Source organism: Mesoplodon mirus (genome assembly GCF_964341445.2).
Source record: "Mesoplodon mirus genome assembly, chromosome: 15".
NCBI classification, from domain to species: Eukaryota; Metazoa; Chordata; class Mammalia; order Artiodactyla; family Ziphiidae; genus Mesoplodon; species Mesoplodon mirus.
Window position 1 is genome coordinate 36,159,873 of NC_138991.1, and position 22,166 is coordinate 36,182,038.

At 49.3% G+C, this 22,166-nt stretch overlaps 1 protein-coding gene across 3 annotated transcripts in view; it reads left to right on the top strand.

The window, feature by feature from the left end:
- The window catches only part of HIP1 (huntingtin interacting protein 1), a 165,533-nt gene that overhangs the window by 62,011 nt on the left and 81,356 nt on the right, over positions 1-22,166 (top strand). The window contains exon 1 of one of the 3 annotated variants that reach the window (XM_082644373.1): positions 8,851-8,954. The exons of the other annotated variants lie outside the window; for them this stretch is intronic. Within the exon in view, the coding sequence (XP_082500499.1) occupies positions 8,937-8,954 (18 nt within the window). The 5' untranslated portion in view covers positions 8,851-8,936. Of the gene's footprint in view, positions 1-8,850; positions 8,955-22,166 lie in introns of those variants that run through there. 3 annotated transcript variants of the gene reach the window in all.

Genomic DNA, 22,166 nt, shown 5'->3' on the forward strand with positions numbered 1-22,166 from the left:
TGTCCATGTAGATGCACGAGCTGCTCCAGGATTGGCAGGGACCTGGTAGCAGCCCTGCACAGTCCTCATAAATTGCCTGAGAGCTTCTGGTTTTCTCGATTTGAAACTGCTGTCTGCCCACTCATGCCCCAGCCCATTTATGTGTATCATTTCTCTGGAGGGAAGCACATTTCCCGGATGCTTTAGCAGCTGCAGCAACTGAAGTCCCAAAGGGAGCCACTGGTAAGCAGGACTGGAAATAGAATTCTAGATCTGGAGGTTCGCAGATGATAAAACCGGGGCTCAGGCACTCAGGCTCATGCACACTTAGTGCCAGAGTGAGGGGGTACCCCAGACCGCTGGCCCTTCCTCCTAGGATGGCCCTTTCCCTGACCAGGAGGGGGCATTTCCAGGAGCTGCACCCCCGGGCTCCCGAGTATGTGCCCACAACTCCCTTGGTGCTGGAGGGGGCCTGATGATAGCAGAGCCCTTGACCTTTCCCAACTCTTAAGTGGCACTTCAGGCCTCTTCTCATTACTCATTTATGCTGAGGGTCCCCAGGGGTAGCTGTGACATCTCCAGCAGTCCCATCAGGGGCAGACTCATCCCAGCTGATGGAGGGGCTTCCGTGGCCTTGCTCCTGGAAGGCTGACAAGCTGTCAGCAGACAGTGATCTGAGCCCCAGCAGTGCCCGAGTTTACCCTGCGAAAGTGGGCTGTGGATACAGAGGGAAAGCAGGGAATTAGCAGGCAGACGACCTGTCATAGTCGCATCTATGGGACCTTGGGAAGACACTGGCCTCTCCGTAGCTCAGCATCCATATCTGTGAGCTGGGGGGATGAGACAGGACAGTGTAGGCAGAGCATCTGGTCTGGTGCCTGGCACGTTGCAGGTGAGTTCCTTGCTCCCATGTACCCTGTGATGGGCAGGCCACTCATAGATGTTTATTACTTTTAATGCAGGCTCAACACTGCCCTTCAGTAGCTAAACCTTTATTGAGCGGCTGCTCAGAGGCCAGGCCAGAGCCCTTGTGCCAGTTTGGTGGCACTGCCTGCTCGGTGCCCAAAATGGAGATTTATGGAGATTACCACCCATGCTCCTGTTTGGGCCTCTTGTGAACACCAACACACCTGAGGCTGGTCCGGGTGAGGAGGGCTGGTGGCCTGTCCACAAGAAAGCCAGGGGTTCCTGCAGACCCGGTACCTGGCTGTGGCGTGAGCTTGGGACTCCAATCAGATGAGTTAAGCTTCTGACAACCTGGCCCTTCAGGACCACAAAGGATGAGGCTTCTGGGGGCAGCTGTGGCAACTCATTGAGCTGAGTCATTTCACACGGATGCCCACTGAGATCCAGGGCTCGGCAGAAACGTCCAGGTGGGTAACCTTTTTGCCACCAGCTGCCCCTGCCAGCCAAGGGCTTCCCCAAGAGAGTTATCAGCTTCACATTTTATTGTCACCATTGTCACCAGCACCTGGCTATTGCTGAGAGGTTCCTATAGAATGAAATTTGCATATTGAAAGCAAATAACTAGGATTCCATATAAATTAGAGGTATGCTCCAAGAGGTCATGGGAAAGACTTCCCACTGCTTCCAGCTGAGAGGTTTTGGCAAGATAATGTGGGGATGGAGGCTGATTCCCTTTGTAACCTCCAGATGCTGGGGTAACATTTGTAACCACCAAGGAGGTGGGAATTTTAGTCACTACCTAGTAGTTCACTCTCTTTTCTAGTACTTTCTTAACTCTGGGGTCTCCCTTCTGCATTCTCTGCTTTTCTTTTACTTCCCCTCATTCCCTTATGGTTAAGGGATTTTCTTGGTCATGCCCAGATATCTCATTCATTGATTACAGTTTCCTGCCTAAGCTACAATCATTTTCTCTCTCCCTGGCATGTTATAGTCAATATTTATTTTAACTTCAGTTTCAGAATTTGGGACAATGCCAGGTATCTCGAAGATATAGGCCTGTTTAGTGTGTTCAGGGGAAATGTTTCAACTACTTAAGGAGTCATTTCTTAGGGCCCATCCTTGCATATCCATAGCAGATAGGCCTATTATACAGCAGCACACACAGCGAAGAGGGAATAAGGGTTGAAGTCCAAGGGGCAGCTAGCAGGCCCTGCGGTACCTGGCACTGGGGATTTATGCAAATCACTTAGGGGAAGGAGGGGAAGGCAGCCAAATTCAGTGTAATTAATATATAATTAATAAACAAGGTTTTAAAATGAAGAAAAACAACCCCGTAAATTAAAATACATACTAAAAATAACATAGTTCACACTTCCTGCCAACCCCAGTGAGGGCAGGTTTCCCACAGGTAGGGCAGAGCCAGGTGCCCAGGATGCTGCCCAGTGCAATTCAGCGTGAACCTGCAATAGGGGCTACGAGCAGAGTAGGGGCTACGAGCGGGGGCCCTGGAATACACTGCCTGCGTTCAACCCTGGCTCCCCTGCCTATTAGCTATGGGGCCCTGGCAAAGGCACTTAACCTCTCTGGGTCTCCTTCCTTATCTGTAAAATAAGGATAATAATAGTAACGCTTAGTATACAGGGTTGTTGTGGGGACTAAAAGAAAGAACGCCTGTAAAGTACTTGTCATAGTTCCTGGCACCTGGTAAGAACTCAGGAGACATTATCAGTTGCTATTATTATTCACAGCATGACACAGTGCCCCCTCACCTCCCACCCCCGCTGCCAGCAGCACCCCCCTTCCCACTCTCCTTGTGATGCCCTGCCCTTCAGGTATCCTGAGATACATTCTAGGTCAGGGGACTCTTTATGCATCTTGAGGTTTTTTTCTTTTTCAACTTTTAGGGGTAATCATGCCCCTGCAGAGAGAGGCAGCGGAAGGCTTTTCCCTCTGGAGTCAAAGTGACTCCTTGAAAAGGCCAAGTTCTGTCCAAAGAAGGACCCGTGGAAATACTCCATGATGGAGCCAGCAGGATCACAGGCGGCGCTGGGATCGCAGTCACCCTGGCCAAGCCTCTGTTTGCAGATGTGCCCGCACGGGAATATTAGGAGCTACTCAGCTGGTGGCTGCTGGTTAATGTCCTCTGTGGCTCGGCTGGGTATAGTGGCTGTAGTTCTATATTTTTTCTCCCTATAAACCTATTAACTTACTGTCATTTAAATCAGAATGACTACTGTTATCCTTGGCTTTTTTTTTTTTTTTTTTGGTTTCTTTTTTCTTATGAATCCAGCTTTTTAAGAAGAAAATATCTAGAACTTTTCAGGAACTAGCCACCAAGGAAATGGGGAGATGAGTGTGCTAAAGCCAAGCCTGGGGCCAGCCTCCCACGGTGCTGTGTGCTTTACAGGCACTGGTTTGCTTTCACTCTCACATCAGTCCTGGGAGGTAGAATATTTATTTCTTTTCAGGGAAGAAAACTAAAATTCAGAGAGGTTAAGGAACTTATCTAGAAAGTCATGCAGCCAGATTTCAACTTGAGGTCTGTCTCACTCCAGAGCCTACATTTTCGAGAAAGAAATGTAACAGCCACCATTTAATTTAACAGCCACCGTTATGATGCAGGTAAAATCTTTCATTACATTCTCCTTATGAAGTGCTAAAACACGTGAGGCAAAGCTAAAGAAGCTTTGGACCTCCACTCCCCATCTCAGTGCCTTTTCCGGCTTTCTTTCTTCTACAACACCTCACGTGCAAAATAAGTCTTGTAATAATAATAATACCTATTCTATCTGCCTTAACCTGAGTTGAATGAGATAATGGGCAAAAAGACATTTTATAAACTTTGCAGCCCTCTGTATATGCTTACTGTTAGTGGTAGCAGGTAGCATAGTAACATGCATATATAAGGCCATTTTGTAGGGAATATTGTTGTTTTTTGTTTTTTAAATATTTATTTATTTATTTATTTAGGCTGCGCTGGTCTTAGTTGAGTCACGCAGGATCTTTTAGTTGTGGCATGTGGAATTCCTAGTTGCAGCATGCGGAATCTTTAGTTGCGGCTTGTGCACTCTTAGTTGAGCGGCATGCATGTGGGATCTAGTTCCCCAACCAGGGATTGAACCTGGGCTCCCTGCATGGGGAGGGCGGAGTCTTACCCATTGGACCACCAGGGATGCCCCTATTGTTTAGTTTAAACCTCATTACTGGGAATTAATGGAATCTCATGCCTCAAAGTACTCGAACGCCCAGCCCTGAGCCTCTCAGCGGGGTCTTCAGTGTGGTCGTTGTAGGGCTAGGCGGCAGAACCACGGTTCTCCAGTAGGTGTCACCCTCCACCAGGACACATCCTCTGCACCTTCTGTACCGGCTTCCTGGGTCCATTTAGCACTTCTTAGTTGAAATTAGGTGGAGCAGTGATTCCCGTGTGGAATTTGGGTTGACAAGAGGCCTGGGGCAGGTAAGTAAGTATGGGGTGGGGCACTCAGGGAGGCTCAGCCTCTGCCTGAGGGAACTCACAGGTGAGCAGAGAGAGCCCAGGGCAAGGACCACCCCCATCCAAGGTTGATGCAGGCTATACCCAGAGGCTGTCCATTGCAGGAAGGGACTCTGAGTGACTGGCTGGATGGGTCAGGGATGTCTTTGGAGAGAAGATGATGTTTGAGATGGGTTCTAAAAGGTGAGAAAGAATCTTCCAAGCTGAGGAGGTGGGAAGGGCATTCCAGGAGTGTCCTGCGGTGGGCCAGGACTTCATTGATGGGGTGGACAGGAAAGGATGGGAGAAGGTGGCTAGGATGGAGGGGGATGAGGCCAGGTTAGTAAGGACCTTGAAAGCCAGATGAACTGTGCAAGGGTTTTTTGTTTCATTTTGTTTTTGTTTCCATTTGGGGTCAGCCAGTAAGCAGTCACAGCTAAAGGTGTAGAAGATGAACTGGACATGTAGTGACTGGAGGCAGGGAGGCCGGTTAGGAGGCTGTGGTTTAAAGTCTTATCCAGTGCAGGAGCAATTGGTATGGGGAGGGAAGACATAGACTGGAAACAGTTGGCAAGAAAGAACTGCATGGACACGGGAACTGATTAGATGGGGTGAGAGTGGCAGTTGTCAATGGAGGAATTAAGGCTGACCTTGATGTTTCTAGCCTGATGAACTAAGTGGATGTGGAACCATTAGTGAAGACAGAAAACAGGAGCTGGAGCAGATTGTGAAAACAGAGGGAAAAGAAAATTTTATCTTTGGATTCCTTGAGTATGAGGTGCCCGTGAGACTTCCCCAGGTGTTGATGTCTGGTAGACAGTTGAATACAGTGACCTGAAGCTGATGAAGAAAGGACAGCAGCCTGAGGGGCACAGCATTCTTATTTTGACCTACTGTTTCTCTTTCTATCCAGTTTATTCAAAAGAGACTCCTCCAGCCTGAGCTGGGTTTCATGCATATTTCAAATTGCTTCTCTCTGTAGTGACACAATTAGAAATGCCTTTCCTTAAAAACCTGAGACCAGGGGCTTCCCTGGTGGCGCAGTGGTTGAGACTCCGCCTGCCGATGCAGGGGACACGGGTTCGTGCCCCGGTCCAGGAAGATCCCACGTGCCGCGGAGCGGCTGGGCCCGTGAGTCATGGCCGCTGAGCCTGCGCGTCCGGAGCCTGCGCGTCCGGAGCCTGTGCTCCGCAACGGGAGAGGCCACAACAGTGAGAGGCCCGCGTACCGCTAAAAAAAACAAAAAACAAAAAAACCCCTGAGACCACAGATGCCTCTTGGCACAGCCTCTGTGGAATGGGGAATGCAAAGCCCCCATCTTTTCATTTCTTCTCTAAGTCTGAACCTGTCACCCCAAGAAGAGTTTCAGGAAAGGCAGGCACCCAAAGATGTTTGTGTGCTGGGCAGGCCTAGCAGGTGACGGGTTAGCCAAGGCAAAGAAGCCCAGGCTCTCTTAAGAAGCCGTCTGCTCCTTCCCTGTATTTGTATGTTGTGTGCGCACGTGCATCCGTATGCTTGCCTGTAGGTAATTTCTTATTTGCCAGGGTGCCCCCCTGCCCCCCAAATGGAGCAGGAGAGGAACAGCCCTATTCATGGCTCCTGCTGGCCTCTCTTTCACAAGAGCAGCTCCCCAGCAAAGAAGTCCAGCAGAGAGAGCAGCCCTGAGGCAGGCGCCTGTCTGGAGCGGTGACACTGGCCCTCACCGCCTTTGGGCAGTATGTTAGTTTCCTGTGTCCATTGTAACAAATTATCATCAACTTGGTAGCTAAAACAACAGAAATTGATTCTCTCCTGGTTCTGGAGGCCGGAAGTCCGAAATCACATCACTGGGCCAAAATCAAGGTGTTGACGGGGCCCACTCTTTTCACAGGCTCTAGGAGAGAATCTCTTCCTTGCCTGTTGCAGCTTCTGGTGGCTGACAGCACTTCTTAGCTTGTGGCCGCATCACTCTAATCTCCACATCCTCTGTGTGTCATATCTCCCTTTTACAAGGATGCCCAAGACTGCATCAAAGGTCTACACAGATAATCCAGGGTCTTCTTCCCACCTCAGGAGCCTTGGCTTAATCATATGTGCACGTGATCTTTGCCACGTAGAGTAGTATTTACAGGTTCCAGGGATTAGGACCTGATATCTTTGGTGGTGTGTGTGTGGCGGCGGCGGTGGGGGAGCATCATTCAACCTACTACAGGTAAGGTTTGGGAAAGATCTTTCATTCAACCCTTAACACCTGTGTGTGAAACAGGTGTCACTATCCCCATTTTAGCAATGACAAAATGGGCTTTGCCAGCTAAAATGTCAAGATCTCTTGGGAGACCTTGATCAACCCCAGGCCTAAGGGCTCATAATATTTTTATTTTCATTTTTTCATTTATTATTATTATTATTATTATTTTGGCCACGAGGCACAGCATATGGGATCTTAGCTCCCTGACCTGGGATTGAACCCGTGGCCCCTGCATTGGAAGCACAGAGTCTCAACCACTGGACCTCCAGGGAAGTCCCGGGTTCATAATATTTTTAAAACATGAAATCTATCTTTTTTTTTTTTTTTTTAAAGAAAAACGGTGGTTGTCCATTTAAACAACCAGCAGATAATCCAAAACTCATTTCTGCGTTGGGTGACTCCTGCTGGCTCACCTGGCCCTGACCTCCCTTGGGTGTGCGGGTTGGAGGATGAGGAAGTGGTGGCATGCTTCCCTCCTGCCTCGTACCTCATTTGGGTTGACTCTTGTGGACATGTTAGTAGCAGGGTCTATGGGAGCCCAGAATACCAGAACTGACCAGGGCACCCTCCTGCCTTCCCTGGCTGGGGCACAGTGCTGGAAGAGCTGGGCTTGCCAGGGGCAGCCCTGGGGTGGGGCGGGAGAGTCAGTGTGTGGTCCAGACTCAGGGTTAGACAGAGAGACCTGGGCCCAGAGAGCCTATTCCTGAAGCTGAGGGACACTGGACTGGGCTCCGGAGCTGGGAAGTAAAAATAACCACCATGACAAAAAGCCCCTGACCTTCCTGTACTTCTGCTTTTATATCTTATTTATATCATCTTTTATATCATGGGGTTCTCACATCCCCCTAGAAGGCAGGCAGAGAAACAGCCCCTATGACATAGATCAAGAACTCAGCTTTGAAGGGGAGGGTGCTGTCCTAGTCAGCCCAGCAGGCCCTGGGGCCAGGATGGGGGACTTACCAGTGCTGCCTCCCCAGCCCCTTGGTGTGGGTCAGAGGGCCAGAGTTGTGGATGCATCCTGTCACCTGTTTATAAAAACGGATTTCACTCCGTGGCAGCATGAGAAGCTCTTTTGGGCTTGGGCTGCACTGTCCTTAGTGAGGTTTCTTCTGCCCTCGTTTCTTGCCAGGTGTGTGACCTGGGGCAAATCACTCCCCTTCTCTGGGCCTCAGTTTCCTTACCCTGTAGAGCAGGGTTGGTATAAGTGGACTGAGGTCCGTGCTGACTCCGCTGAGCTGGAAGGCTGCTTCTTCCTGCTCCTCCGAGGATGTGAGGCAGCCTGTGTTGAAACCATTGGGCCTCCGGCCTTTTTCTGGAGACCGTGCCCCAAAAGAGCATTTGCCAGGAGCCCTTTTCCGCCACCAGCCGCAACTCCTTGCAGAGAGGAGTCTGTCTCCCATTTCTCTTAGGCAGACTAGGCATTGAGTAAGGGAGTCTCTGGCTTGAGAGAAAGGGGCTCTGAGCTCAAGGCAGACATCATTTAGAAGCCAGTAGGCAGGTTGGCTCTGGGCTCCCTTGCGGGGGGCCTCGGAGCCTTCCGGGGATACCTGTACCACTTCCTGCTATTCGTCCATCTGTTTGCGGACCCCAGACTCTTCTGGGCGTCCCCTCCGGATTAGCCGCAGGCGGCTAACCACTGGGTCTGAATTCCGCCTTTGTCCAGTGAAGCCAAGTGGGGAGGGGCCGAGCAGACCCCCTGCCCCCACTGGAATGTCGGCTCCGTGCGCCCCCGAGCTCTCCCCGCTTTTCAGCCGCCTCCGCCGCCCACTTCCTGAGTCCCACTGACCCCACCACCCAAACGCGCACACCCGCACACACACTCACACTCACACTCAATCCCCGGCGGCCTCGCTGCGGGCTCAGCGATCCTGGCCGCGGGCCTCGGGGAGAAACGACCTTTTGTTATTCAAATCACACCCTCGCCGCGCGCCCGGGCCGCAGGCTCCGGCCCCGGGAATCCGTCCATTGATCCCACCCCGCCCGGCATCCCCGCACTTCCAGCACCGTCACCGTCACCGCCACCGCCGCGGCGGCTCGGGCGCCTGCAGCAGATTTCGGGATTCCCCGGCCCCCGGGCGCTCCATCGCGCCGGGCCGCGCCTCCCCCGCCCCCGGTGCGCGCTGCGGCTCGGCGCGCGGCCCCCTCCCCTTCCCCGCCTCCCCTCCCCCTCCCCTTCCTTTCTCCGGACCAGCCTCGGTCCTGCCGCCGCCGCCGCCACCGCCTTCCCCGGTCCGCGGGGGCCCTGCCGGCCGCCCGAGCCGCAGCATGGCACCATCCGGGCTGAATTAGCCGGGAGCAGCGTTCGGGGCACGCGGGATCTCCAGGGGCGGGGGGTGCCCTGCAGCCTCGGTCATGGATGTGAGCAAGATGGTAAGTGTAGAGCGGGGGCTCTGCCCTGGAACCTCCGCGTCCGCGTCCCCGTCCCTCCCCCCGTCCCTCTCTCCCTCCCAGTCGGCTTGATCCATTGAAAGTTTCTGGATGGTTGATCCTGCCTGTTGGCCCCAACTCCAGGCGTGCTGGAGGAGGGAGCGGGGCCAGGATTCTGGAGGCGGGTGGCCGACACAGCTGGGCTTCCCGGTTTCCCGCCGCGCTGCCGCCAGGGCTGCCCCGGAGAGCTCGCTAGACTCCAGGGAGAGAGGGCTGTTGAGCTCGCCTCCCACACTGGGGAACCAGCCTGGTGGAGGGAGGGCAGGGCTGCGGGAAGGGGGCTCGTCCTACCTCCTCCAGAGCCCCTGCTCTCACACGTATTTGAGATTTATGGGAAGATTTTTGGACTGAGCCAGAGGGCAGGAGGGCACAGGTGGGTGGCCTCCTGGGAGAGCAGTGAGGAGAAGCCCGGGCTTTAACCATCCTGCAGGGTGAGGGGACAGGGATGGAGCCCTTGGCATAGAATCCTTGGAGGGGTGTTCTAGATTTACCACTTGTAGACCCCCAACTGCCTTGGCTTAGGGGGCAGCAGACACCATTGACTCTTAAGCATCTAATTCTCGAGGGAGCTGATTCTTCCCCCAGGGCAGCCCTCCACTCCCCCAGGGGCACAGTAGGAGCAGAATACAGTGTTGTTCATTGATTGATTGAGGAACAGCCCTGGGGGTTGGGGTGGGAGTAGCGGTGGGATGTGATTTGGGGGACTCTGAAGGGAGGGGTTCTCTGGGAGCACTTGGAGACCTGGGGCAGGTTTTTCTAGGAGTTCTGATTGACTCTCACTCTGAATGAAGATTTAAAGGTGTCCTTGAGACACTACCACCCTGACCCTGGCTTTAGACCCACACCCCAGCCTTACAACCTTTGAGGGCTGGTGCCTCAGGTTGGAGAGGTACCCCATGATGGCCTGTGCTTCATGGGGGCCCCACGGCTTCAGAGGAAAACACCTGGGTTGGGGTGTGTCTGGGGAAGGGGGACTCTGGATCTGCGTATACCTTAGGGAAGGGAAGGTACTGGAATTTCAGTTGGTCTTGTACAGAATTAGGCTAGTTTTTCCCACAAAGTGTCCTTTGGAAGTAGCCATCACTTTGGAGAAGACCAGTAAGCTCTGGGCCCTGCCAAGCCTTGGCATTCTGTCTTGGGTAGGTGACAGTGGGATAGGGAGCAGAGGACGGGTGAGAGTCCTTCCTTCCCGTGGCAGGAGACCACTCTCAAACTGAGTGCTGCCCCTGGGGCAAGGAGCCTCACTGGCTCTCATCTTTGTCTGAGGACACAAACCTGCCCATGGTTGGGCAATGCCAAGAGGCTGGACCACCATTCCCTATGTGTGTATCGTGAAAGCTTATTTTCTCTGGGTAACTATTAGAAATACCCCTCAAAAAAGTCATCTATGCATCGGTGGGGGTGGGAAGGTGGAAAGCTGAGCAGCAGCCAGGCCCTTTCCAAGAGGTGTCTTAGCAAGACCAGAGTCACCCATCTAGGCTTTGGGGGAGGGCGGGTGGGAGGGACAGGGAACCTGAGGTTCTAGTCCAGTGGCTGCCAAACCAGATCACCTCTGAGCTTCCTTCTGTCCCTGAGCTTAGATTCTTTCCAAAGGCTGGTCTGTGAGGACCAGCTTACAGGGTTTAGGGACCTCTGTCTCTAGAGATCTGGTCCACTTCTGACACTACCACCTCCCTCCATCCCCTCTTTAACTCAACAGTGTTTCTTTAATTCCTGTCATTTCTATAGCAAGTGCTGTGTGAAGGACACAGAAACGTAACGTATGGCCTCTTTGCTCCTCAGGTCCTTAGCATCTGGGTGAGGGGTCCAGAGAGATGCAGGTCAACCTAACAGCTATTAGTGCAGGCCCCGATCAGAAGGCTGTGGGTCTGCAAAGGGATGGGCTCCAGAGTCCAGAAGAAAGACGAGGCCCTAGGCTGGGTCTTCAAGGCTGAGTGGAGTCAGCTCTTCTGAGAGCAGTGAGGGGCATTGCCTGTTAGGAGTTGCAGGAAGACAAATGGGCAGAACCCATTGGGTGAGGCTGAGGACATCTGGCTGGGACAGAGGTTTGAGATCAGAAAATGTTAAGATCTCTGGTTGGGGCCCAACCAGAAAGGCCTTGAACGCCAGCCAAGGCATTCCGACTTTGGCCCGTAGGCAGTGGGTAACCTTCAGAGAATTTTGGACACAGGAGAGGCACATGTGTTGCCTCTTTCCTCTTTTAGCTTGGGGTCCGAACAAAAGTGATATTAGATTCTCATTAATCATTGAGCAGACAAGCTTCCAGCCCAGAAACAATTGTTCTCAGCTCTTTGTAAAGAGCACAGACCCTGGACTGTGTAGCAACAAGAACCTTACCCACCCCAGGGAATTGGCATCTGCTTCCTATTCCTGCAAAAGGCCGAAGTTACTTTCTGTTCTGACCATGAAAGCCCCATCTCCGGTTTAAAGTCCTCATTCTGGGGGCCCTTGGCTCCAGGGTAGACCTCAAACCCAGCATTTCAGTCACATCCTTGGCAAAGCCCAACACCAGCCTTGGGGTTTCACTTGCTTATTGCTGAATGAGAAAAAGCAGATTATAGTTTCTCCCTTTGAGCATGTTTCTTAACCTTTTAGCCTCGTGTGTAAAATGAGCCTTGAGCATCCTCATCAAGGTTGGAAATAATTCTTTAAGGCACAGGACCTAGCATAGTAAGTCCTCCATACATGGTGGCTATTATGATAATGATGGTCCCCAAAGTCTGATGTAAGATGACTCTGACCTCCCCCTCACCCCCGCCCCCAGCCTTTATTTTCTTGATTGGCCTAAAGAGCTGAACTTAGGCTGTATTTCAGTTGACTGCTTTGGGGACCAATTCTCCCAGGTCTAGTTATCTTTCTGAATGAAGGTACAAATGAGTGGAGACAATGGATTCGCCAGCTGCTGTGACCCAATGAATTTTTGATGACATCAGATATCTGCCCAAGGGAGAGCTGGTTTAACCCGGCACTCAGGGGTAAAGTGCAGATGCCTTTTGGGGGTTGATGATGGGGTCTGTGCCTTTACTGAATACAGAGCATGAATGCACCATGCTGTAATTGGGATCAGAGACATCGCTGTCATTTCTTAGCAAGAGGACGTATAGTTTATGTAACGATTTATATTTACATAGTGCTTTACAGGTTACAATGCATTTCACACCTGTTCCTGTTCACCACAACCCCATGAGAAAAGCAAGGCAGAAAGAATTAGCCACATTTTACAGATAAGAAAACTGAAGTTCAGAAAAGTGAAATCCTGGAGGAAGATGTGGTATCCCCAGTTCCCCACATCACCAAAATTATGACAAAGCCAATAAAGGGTAAGGAAAAAGATTTAGTGAACAGATTCTAGGATGGACAGAAGCTAATCTAAAACGATGAGCTGGACGTGGAGGCCTTTGGCCTCTGGGTCCCCGAGGGGAGAAGATTCAGGGAGAAGGGATTAGCACCCATCTATGTGGACTATGCCCCTCGTCAGGCATCTACAGCTGTTTTTAATGCTTGGGGTTTCTTTATGAATCTCGGCTGCCTGCCTTAAATGTGAGACTTCCGACCCCTGGGATCTTCCAGCTTACACAGCAGGAAGATGGGAAGAGGTCAGGAAAAAAGGAGAGAAAAGCATCTCAGGTGTTCTGAGTAAATGATGTTGATGGTGGGGCAGGAAGAAGCTTCAGGCCAACCTGCCGCCTGCTGAGGTTCTGTCTGCTGAGGTTCGTGTGTATTTGCTGGGTCGAGGAGAGGCGTGGTAGAGGGAAACGCGAAGCCAGAGAGATCCCAGGGTAGAATGATGCCCAGGACTCTACCCAGAGCTTGCATCAGCTAAACCATGTGGAAAGGAAGGCTTAGTGTCTGAGCTAAATAATCAGTCAAAGCTGGACATGGATGACCGGCTTGGTGAAACCAGAGCAGTGTTTTCAGTTCTGGGTCACAAAATATCGGTTTAGTGGGTTGCAGCTAAGCATTTGAAAGAGTGAAACAGACTAGAAAACATCCAAGTATGTTACATGTACGAAGGTTCATGAAATTGGTTTGGTTGTATACACACGCACACACAAGCATGGACTGGCCTTGTAAGATGTGCTTTATACTGTGGTCAGAGTCAAAGAAGATTTGAAGCCTCTGACTAGAGGCTGTCCAGAGAGCGGTGAGGAGGATGTCAGCCTCGTAAAATGAGTAGTTCAGTCTGTGGAAGGGAAGACCTCAGAGAGGCTGATTGACAGCTGAGGGCTGTGGGGAGGAAGAGGTAGTTTATGTACTACTGGGTGGGGGTGGGGGGAGCTCTGGGACGTGGGGCTTTGGCTGACCAGGACCGCCCCACAGCAGAGCATCCTATGGCAGAATCAACTCCCTGAAGAGGGAGAGCACCTCCCTGGCCATTGGAGCTGCCGAAGGACCCTGGAGGAGCATGGCCTCCGAGTCCTTGCCAACCTAGAGACTCTGGCTCAGTGCTCAGACTTCGGGAACAGCCGTCAGACCTGTCATTCCTCGGCTAAGGTGTGGCTGGCCCCAGGTGAAAGGCAGCTCCTTTTCACACTGGGGAGCAGTTCCAGAGAAGTGAGCTTTATGCATCATCACCAAGCACAGTTTCTCAAACTGAGCAGAGCATCACGGACCAGCCACCTTCTCCAAACAGCCCGTGGAATAAGGTCAGGGATCAGAGATGACATTGGCCTCAGCCAAGTGCCAGTGGGGAAGGAAATCTGTTATTTGCCTCTTTTTAAAATGCTTACGAAAAAAAGAGTTTTTGATTTACCATCTGATTGCTGTCTCTTATTGTCACTGAACACTAAGATTTGATCCTACCCGGATGAGGTTCCGTTCAGTTCAGACCATGTTGAATCCTCAGTGTATGCTCAGGCCCCTGGGGGGTGGGTCTTAAGATGTTGGGGACCCAGAGCTGAGGATGGCCGAGTTGGCTCTTGCAAGGCTTAGAGTCAAGAGAGGGAGACAGATTTCCTTGAAATGCTTTGAGTGGGAGGACTCATAGACACTTGTAGTTGATGGAACACTCTCAGCTGGATTATTTGCTCCCTCAAAATAGCCTTGGGAAAGAAACAGGATTTAGTGTCCTAAGTTCACAGATGCACATGTAGGTTTTAAGACAGCCCAGCCCACAGATGACCAATCCTCCCTGCCAACCGACCCTCCCTGCCATCTTCCCCCTACTCCACTCCCCTCACCCCAAACCCCATCCCCCCAGACACAGCTGGGTGATTTTTTTGAAGAGCACATCCAGGGGCTGTTTCCGCTCTACCTTTGTCTTATTTCTTACCCTAGAGGTTCCAGTCCAAAGGCAGACAGGCACGTGGTCTGGCAGCTGCCCCTGAACCAAAGGATTTTCGCAGTCAGACAAAATTCATGTTCCCCGGGCCACCAAAGAAATTAAGCCTTTTTTTTTTTAAGAAGATATGGGGGGTAGGAGTTTATTAATTTATTCATTTATTTTTGCCGTGTTGGGTCTTCGTTTCTGTGTGAGGGCTTTCTCTAGTTGTGGGAAGCGGGGGCCACTCTTCATCGCAGTGCGCGGGCCTCTCACTATAGCGGCCTCTCTTGTTGCGGAGCTCAGGCTCCAGACGCGCAGGCTCAGTAGTTGTGGCTCACGGGCCTAGTTGCTCCGCGGCATGTGGGATCCTCCCAGAACAGGGCTCGAACCCGTGTCCCCTGCATTAGCAGGCAGATTCTCAACCACTGTGCCACCAGGGAAGCCCCGAAATTAAGCCATTTTAAGGAAAAAAAAAAAATCTCCGTGTCTCCTCTACATTTCTTAAATCCTAGTGAGTCTTTGATCTGGAGGTGATTGCTTGTGAGCAAATAGGACAGGGATTACAGGGTGGGAGGCATATTTATAAACGTGAGTGGGAGCCAGCACTGCCCCCTGCACACAGAGGATCAGAAGGTGACTTCTGTGTCCTGAGACTGCCCTACTTGCTGACCAGGGGCTTTGGAGTCACAAAGGCCAGAGGCTAAATCCTGATGCCACCACTTGCCACTCTAGGACCACGGACAGGTTAGCTGACCTTGCTATATACATCAGCTAACTTTCTCAGATCGATTGGTGTCTGCCAACTTGTGAGAGGCTGAGATGGCCTGTTTACAGTTCTTGGCACATGGAAGGGCTTCGTAAGCCATGGCTATAATTATTAGTATTTTTGCTTATTCATTTAGGCAACAAATAAAATCTTTTTTTTTTTGGATTTACAAGCAGTCCTTTTGTTAATACTTTAAAAATTTATTATGTTATGGTCTCAACATGGTTTGTATAATGTTGATTCTCTGGCATTTACTGAATCTTCCTTTATGGCCTAGTCCATGTTTAATTTTTGTGAGTGATCTATGTGCACCCAAAAAGGATGTCTGTTCTCTGTTGGGTGAATTCTCCATATATTTATTAGTTTAACCTTAATCTATCTCTTTATCTTTGTATTTTGCTTTTTGTGTTGTTTAAGCCATCAATTTCCAAGAGGGACCAAATAAAACCTTGAAACTTTAGGTGAAGGAGTAGAACAGTCCTTCTTTCGGGACCACCCCTCTGCTGGTAATCAGGGCAATCAGACATGTTATAAGTAATTACAGTACAAGTGGTAAAACGCACAGGGTACTTTTGAGGGATGTGCTAGGGTGGGAGAGGGTGGGCTTAACTGCCTGGCACTAGAGGGAGGGGCTCACTGAGAAAACTGGAGGGGGGGCGGAATTTGCCCAGAGGGTAAGGAAGGTAAGAGCATTCCAGACAGAGAAAGCCACGGGTGCAAAAGGGCGCAAGGTCACAAGACCACTGTATGGGTTCGGGAACCACCAGCTCTTTATACCAGGAGGTTAGGTGCAGTCCCTACTTCCGTGGGACTAGCAGAGTTCCCAGGACATGGGGTCTAAGTCTTTATACCTCGGTGTTGTGTTTCCTGGAAAAAGGTGGTGTTTAAGCTGTGTTGTGAGTCTGGGGAGTGGTGATTTCATTGATGAAAATACATGGCGCACAGTAGGTGCTGATTGAATGGGTGATGAAGTGGTGAGAAGACATTCCGGTTAGGAGAGTGGCGCTGTGTGCAGGTGAACGGATGTTGAGGTTTTTCAGGAGTAGGGCCAGAGGAATGAGAGAGGAGAGATGAGTGGGAGCAAGGAGTGAGGGTCCAAGTTAAAAATAATCAGCAGGTGTTGCATAAGTGAGGCAGTCTCCACTGAACAGTCAGACCCGAAAGTGCTCTTCTGGCCAACAGGCTTACACCTGCTTCTGGTCCAGGGCCTGGAGGTGGCCCTTGCTGGTGCCAGGATACGCGTGGGAGCTGCACACCATGGGTGGGGGAAAGTTTTTTGGAGATGAGCATTTCATTAACTTTCTATCATGACCTCTCTTTGGAGCACGAGTTCAGCCTCATTTTCTGGGACCTAAAATAGCTTTCTTTTGATGGATTTCTCCCAGGCTGGATTCTTAGGGAAGTAGTCTTACCAAATCACTGCCTCCTTGGCCCCCCTAGCTCAAAGGTCCGTGTCAGCAGTTTTAGTGCTGGACGGCGATTTTCCCAGTGCTGTCAGCTAGGGTCCTGGCTATCATCCTTTTTTGTCCTATGCATATGTCAGCATTGTCCCCTGAATCAGCAGACTCTGAGTTCTTTCTGTGACAACTTTCTGCCTATGCTTTGACTTCTCAGCTCCCGAGGGGAGATGGCCATGAGTGTACTGGCCTCGGATGCTGTAATTTAGGAGGGCTGGGCTCCTGCACTTTTGGTACATTTTAATCTCACAGAGCTGTAGTCATCAGCAGCTGTGGTGAGGAAACAGGTAACCCTCAGGAAAACATTTAACTTATGCTAGTTTTCAGAAAATATGAAAAAGTGTAAAAAAAAAAAAAAAAAAAAAGCAAGATCAGGCATACTCCCACCATCCAAAACTACTAATAATTTGGTATAGATCCTTACAGACTTTTTGATTCGTGGGTGTGAATGTGTGCACACCAACACACGTGCACATGTGCTAGGTTGAACCATATGAAAGGGCAAAGAACCTTTTAGGAGTCAAAAATGGCCAAATGTTCATTTGATTTAACAAAATACAGGCATATACACATAGACAAATACATATTTAAACAAAATGGGGCCATGTCATAATACAGTTTTGTAAACTTGTATTTTAGCTTTCACTACACTTTAGATCTAGAAACAGTACAGTTATATCAGAGTGGTGAAGGGCATCGGTCCTGGAGTTCAAATTCCGTAGCCACCACTTACTCACCGGGGCAGGGGACCGAGGCTCCCTGAGCCACCGTTTTCCCACTTGTGTAATGGGATAATCACAGTAACCTCTGTAGAGGGTTGTTGTGAAGGCAGATTCAGCAACTGTTAGCAATTCATATTTCCAGATGAGTAGAACCATGTATCGTTTCATTGTAATCACTCTCCCACTAATAGACATTTAGCTGTATCCGTTTTCCACAGTTGAGGTGAGATCCTTATACACATATCTAAGGGTGTCTATCTGGTCACTGCTTTACACTTTAATAACTTGGGCTTTAAGACTTGGGCTTGGGACTTCCCTGGTGGCACAGTGGTTAAGAAGCCGCCTGCCAATGCAGGGGACACGGGTTCAAGCCCTGGTCCAGGAAGATCCCACATGCCGTGAAGCACCTAAGCCTGTCCTCCACAACTACTGAGCCTGCGCTCTAGAGCCCCGCAAGCCACAACTACTGAAGCCCGCGCGCCTAGAGCCTGTGCTCCCCAACAAGAGAAGCCACCGCAATGAGAAGCCTGTGCATCACAATCCAGAGTAGCTCCCACTCTCGGCAACTAGAGAAAGCCCATGCGCAGCAACAAAGACCCAATGCAGCCAAAAATAAAAAAATTAATTAAAAAAAAAAGATTTGGGCTTAATTGGTGTGTTTTGGGCTGAGTGGTACTTACGGGGAAAGCTGCTTGGACGGTTCTCTCTTCCATTGCCGTAAAACTGTACGCTAGGCTCTCTGGGCCCGGCCTCCTCTTCTCTTTTTCACACTCCGGCAACACTGCCATTGTGCACTGGCCCCCACTTTTGTGCCGGGTGCTGGCCTCTCCCCTGAATGCCCCTACAGGCCCCTTCTCTAGGCCGGCTCACTGGGTCCAGGGAAGTGCCGCGGGGTCTGACCCGTTCAGCCTGGTTCGATGCTCACCCCACCCTCCCTACCACCCGCACCCACCAACCCCTCCTCCCACGGGCTGTGTACGCAATGCTACCACCTTTCTCCCCACCTAGATCACTCTCTTTGAAGCCAGGACTTAAGTCTCACTCATCTGTGAGTTAACTTAGTACAGCACTTGACATAGGTGCTCAGTATTTGTTTGGTGGCTGAATTTATTGAATGAATACAATCATGACTGACTAATTAATGACAGGACTTAACTAAACAGATGGTTTGGGGAGGATGGGGTTAATCTAGATTATAGGGGTGGCTTGAAGCAAAGGCTTGGGGTGCAGCTGTGAGCCCCTGGACGTGTCTGGCATCGCTGGAGCTGGGCTTTGTTTGTTTGTTTGTTTGTTTGTTTGTTTGTTTATTTATTTGGCTGTGCCATGCGTCATGCGGGGTCTTAGTTCCCTGACCAGGGATCGAACCCGTGCCTCCTGCAGTGGAAGCGCGGAGTTTTAACCACTGGACCGCCAGGGAAGTCCAGGAGCTGTGCTTTAGAAAGAGAGGTCTGGCCGTGTCATGACCACCAGGTGCTGGTAGCCCAGAAACCAGCAAGATGTCAGGCCTGGGTGCCCAGCGGGGGTTCACCCTGCCTGGGCCCTTTGGGTGTCTCCCTCTACACCCCTACACTTCTCCTGAACCTTGTGGCTTTTCCCCTGAGGAAGGACTCTCCTTCACCCCTCGAGAAACAGAAGTGAGAGTTTCTGGCTGCTCTGATTTCTGAGGAAGTCACATCACAGCCCTACAGCTGATGACGAAATCCACCTACAGAATTAGCAACCACCTGTCTCTCCACTTTAGAAAACCGTTTAGCAAATCCACCCCAGCTCGTTATTACTCCTTGGGTCCGGGGCTGGAAATATCCTTCGGGTTTCTGCCTGCCAGCTGGGACAGTTGATGGCCTCCTGGGGGTAACCAGATCCTGCCCTACTCACTCCACTCTCTTCTCTTTGGGTCTGAGCTGAGTTCAGTGAGCCTGTGCTTTAGTTATATGTTAATAAGGACTTCAGTTCCTGGAACCTTGGGCTTGACATTGACCTGTGTGTTCTCTCAGTGGAAATGAGTCAGAATGATCCTTCCCAGGCCTGGAACGATGTTTCTGGGATGGATGGGCCTGAAATTGGAGTGAGATCTTGGTTCAAATCCTGGCTCTGCTACTTACCAGCCGGGTCATCTAGCTAGTCAGGCATCACAACTAGCTGGACAAGTCTCTTAACCGTTCTTGAGTCTCAGTTACCCCATCCAGTCAATGGAGGTAGCAGTCTCAGTGTTACTCTAAGGGCTACATGAAAGAAGGCATGCAAATGAATCTGGGATCTATTACAGGCCAGGACAGGTTAATTGAAATAGAGAATTAGCACCTGAGCCACAGTGAGGTAAGTGACTCTTTAGTCTGTGTTTTTAGATAAGAAAATTGAGAACCAAAAGGAGGGAGGGGGTGACAGGAGAGAAGGAAAGAAGGTGAGAGAACTGAGGAGGGAGTCTGGATGGGTTCTTTGTTTCTTCTTTTAAAAATTGAAGTATAGTTGATTTACAATATTGTGTTAGTTTCAGGTGTACAGCAAAGTGATTTGGTTATATATAGATATATGTATATATCTATTTTTTTTCTTTTTTAAAATTTATTTTATTTTTGGCTGCATTGGGTCTTTGTTGCTGCGCACGGGCTTTCTCTAGTTGTGGCAAGTGAGGGCCACTCTTCGTTGCGGTGCGCGGGCTTCTCATTGCAGTGGCTTCTCTTGTTGCGGAGCACGGGCTGTAGGCTCCCAGGCTCAGTAGTTGTGGTGCAGGGGCTTAGTTGCTCCACAACATGTGGGATCTTCCCGGACCAGGGCTCAAACCCGTGTCCCCTGCACTGGCAGGCAGATTCTTAACCACTGCGCCACCAGGGAAACCCTATATCTATTTTTAAAATTCTTTTCCGTTATAGTTTATTACAAGATATTGAATATAGTTCCCTGTGCTATACAGTAGGTCCTTGTTTATCTATTTTATATATAGTAATGTACATCTTTTAATCCCGTGCTCCCAATTTATCCCTCTCCTCCCTTCCCCTTTGGTAACTGTAAGTTTGTTTTCTAGGTCTGTGAGTCTGTTTCTATTTTGTAAATAAGTTCATTTGTATCTTTTCTTTAGATTCCACATGTAAGTGATATCATATAATATTTGTCTTTTTCTATCTGACTTACTTCACTTAGTATGGTAATCTCTGGGTCCATCCATGTTGCTGTAAATGGCATTATTTCATTCTTTTTTAGGACTGAGTAATATTTCATTGTATATATGTACCACATTTTCTTTATTCATCTGTTGATGGACACTTAAGTTTGCTTCCATGTCTTGGCTGTTGTAAATAGTGTGGCTATGAACATAGGGGTGCATGTATCTTTTCAAATTAGAGCTTTCATCTTTTCTGGGTATATGCCCAGGAGTGGGATTGCTGGATCATATAGTAAGTCTATTTTGAGTTTTTTAAAGAACCTCCATACTCTTTTCCATAGTGGCTGCACCAGTTTACATTCCCACCAACAGTGTAGGATGGTTCTCTTTTCTCCACATCGTCTCCAGCATTTATTATTTGTAGACTTTTTGATAGTGGCCATTCTGACTGGTGTGAGGTGATACCTCATTATAGTTTTTATTTGCATTTCTCTAATAATTAGCAGCATGGAGCATCTTTTCATCTGCCTTGTGGCCAGATGGTCTTCTTTAGAGAAATGTCTGTTTGGGTCTTCTGCCCATGTTTTGATTGGGTTATTTGGTTTTTTGTTATTGAGTTGTATGAGCTGTTTGTATATCTTGGAAATTAAGCCCTTGTCGGTTGCATCATTTGCAAATATTTTCTCCCAGCCCCTAGATTGTCTTTTCGTTTTATGATTTCTTTTGCTGTGCAAAAGCTTATAAGTTTGATTAGGTCCCATTTGTTTATTTTTGCTATTGCCTTGGGAGACTGACCTAAGAAAACATTGCTAAGATTTATGTCAGAAAATGTTTTGTGTATGTTCTCTTCTAGGAGTTTTATGGCGTCATGTCTTATATTTAAGTCTTTAAGCCATTTTGAGTTTTTCTGAATGGTGTGAGGTTATGTTCTAACTTCATTGATATACATGTGGCTGTCCAGCTTTCCCAGCATCACTTGCTGAAGAGATTTTCATTTCCCCGTTGTATATTTTTGCCTTCTTTCTTGAAGATTAACTGACCATAGGTGTGTGGGTTTATTTCTTGGCTCTCTATTCTGTTCCATTGATCTGTATGTCTGTTTTTGTGCCAATACCATGCTGTTTTGGTCACTGTAGCTTTGTAGTATTGTCTTAAGTCTGGGAGCGTTATGCCTCCAGCTTTGTTCTTTTTCCTCAGCATTGCTTTGGCAATTCTGCGTCTTTTGTGGTTCCATATAAATTTTAGGATTATTTGTTCTAGTTCTGTGAAAAATGTCATGGGTAATTTGATAGGAATTGCATTAAATCTGTAGATTGCTTTGGGTAGTTTGGCCATTTTAACTATATTAATTCTTCCAATCCAGAAGCATGGGATATCTTTCCATTTCCTTGGATCATCTTCGATTTCCTTTATAGTTCTCAGCATTTAAGTCTTTCACCTCCTTGGTTAGGTTTATTCCTAGATTTTTTGGTTTTTGTTTTTTTGATGTGATTTTAAATGGGATTGTTTTTTTACTTTCTGTTATTTCATTGTTAGCGTAAATAAATACAACAGATTTCTGTATATTAATCTTGTATTCTGCTACCTTGCTGAACTCATTTATCAGTTGTAATAGTTTTTGTGTAGAGTCTTTAGGGTTTTCTACATAGAGTATCATGTCACCTCCATATAATGACTGTTTTACCTCTTCCTTTCTGATTTGGATACCTTTTTTTTTTTTTTTCTTTTTTTTTTTTGCGGTACGCGGGCCTCTCACTGTTGTGGCCTCTCCCATTGCGGAGCACAGGCTCCGGAAGCACAGGCTCAGCAGCCATGGCTCACGGGCCCAGCCGCTCTGCGGCATGTGG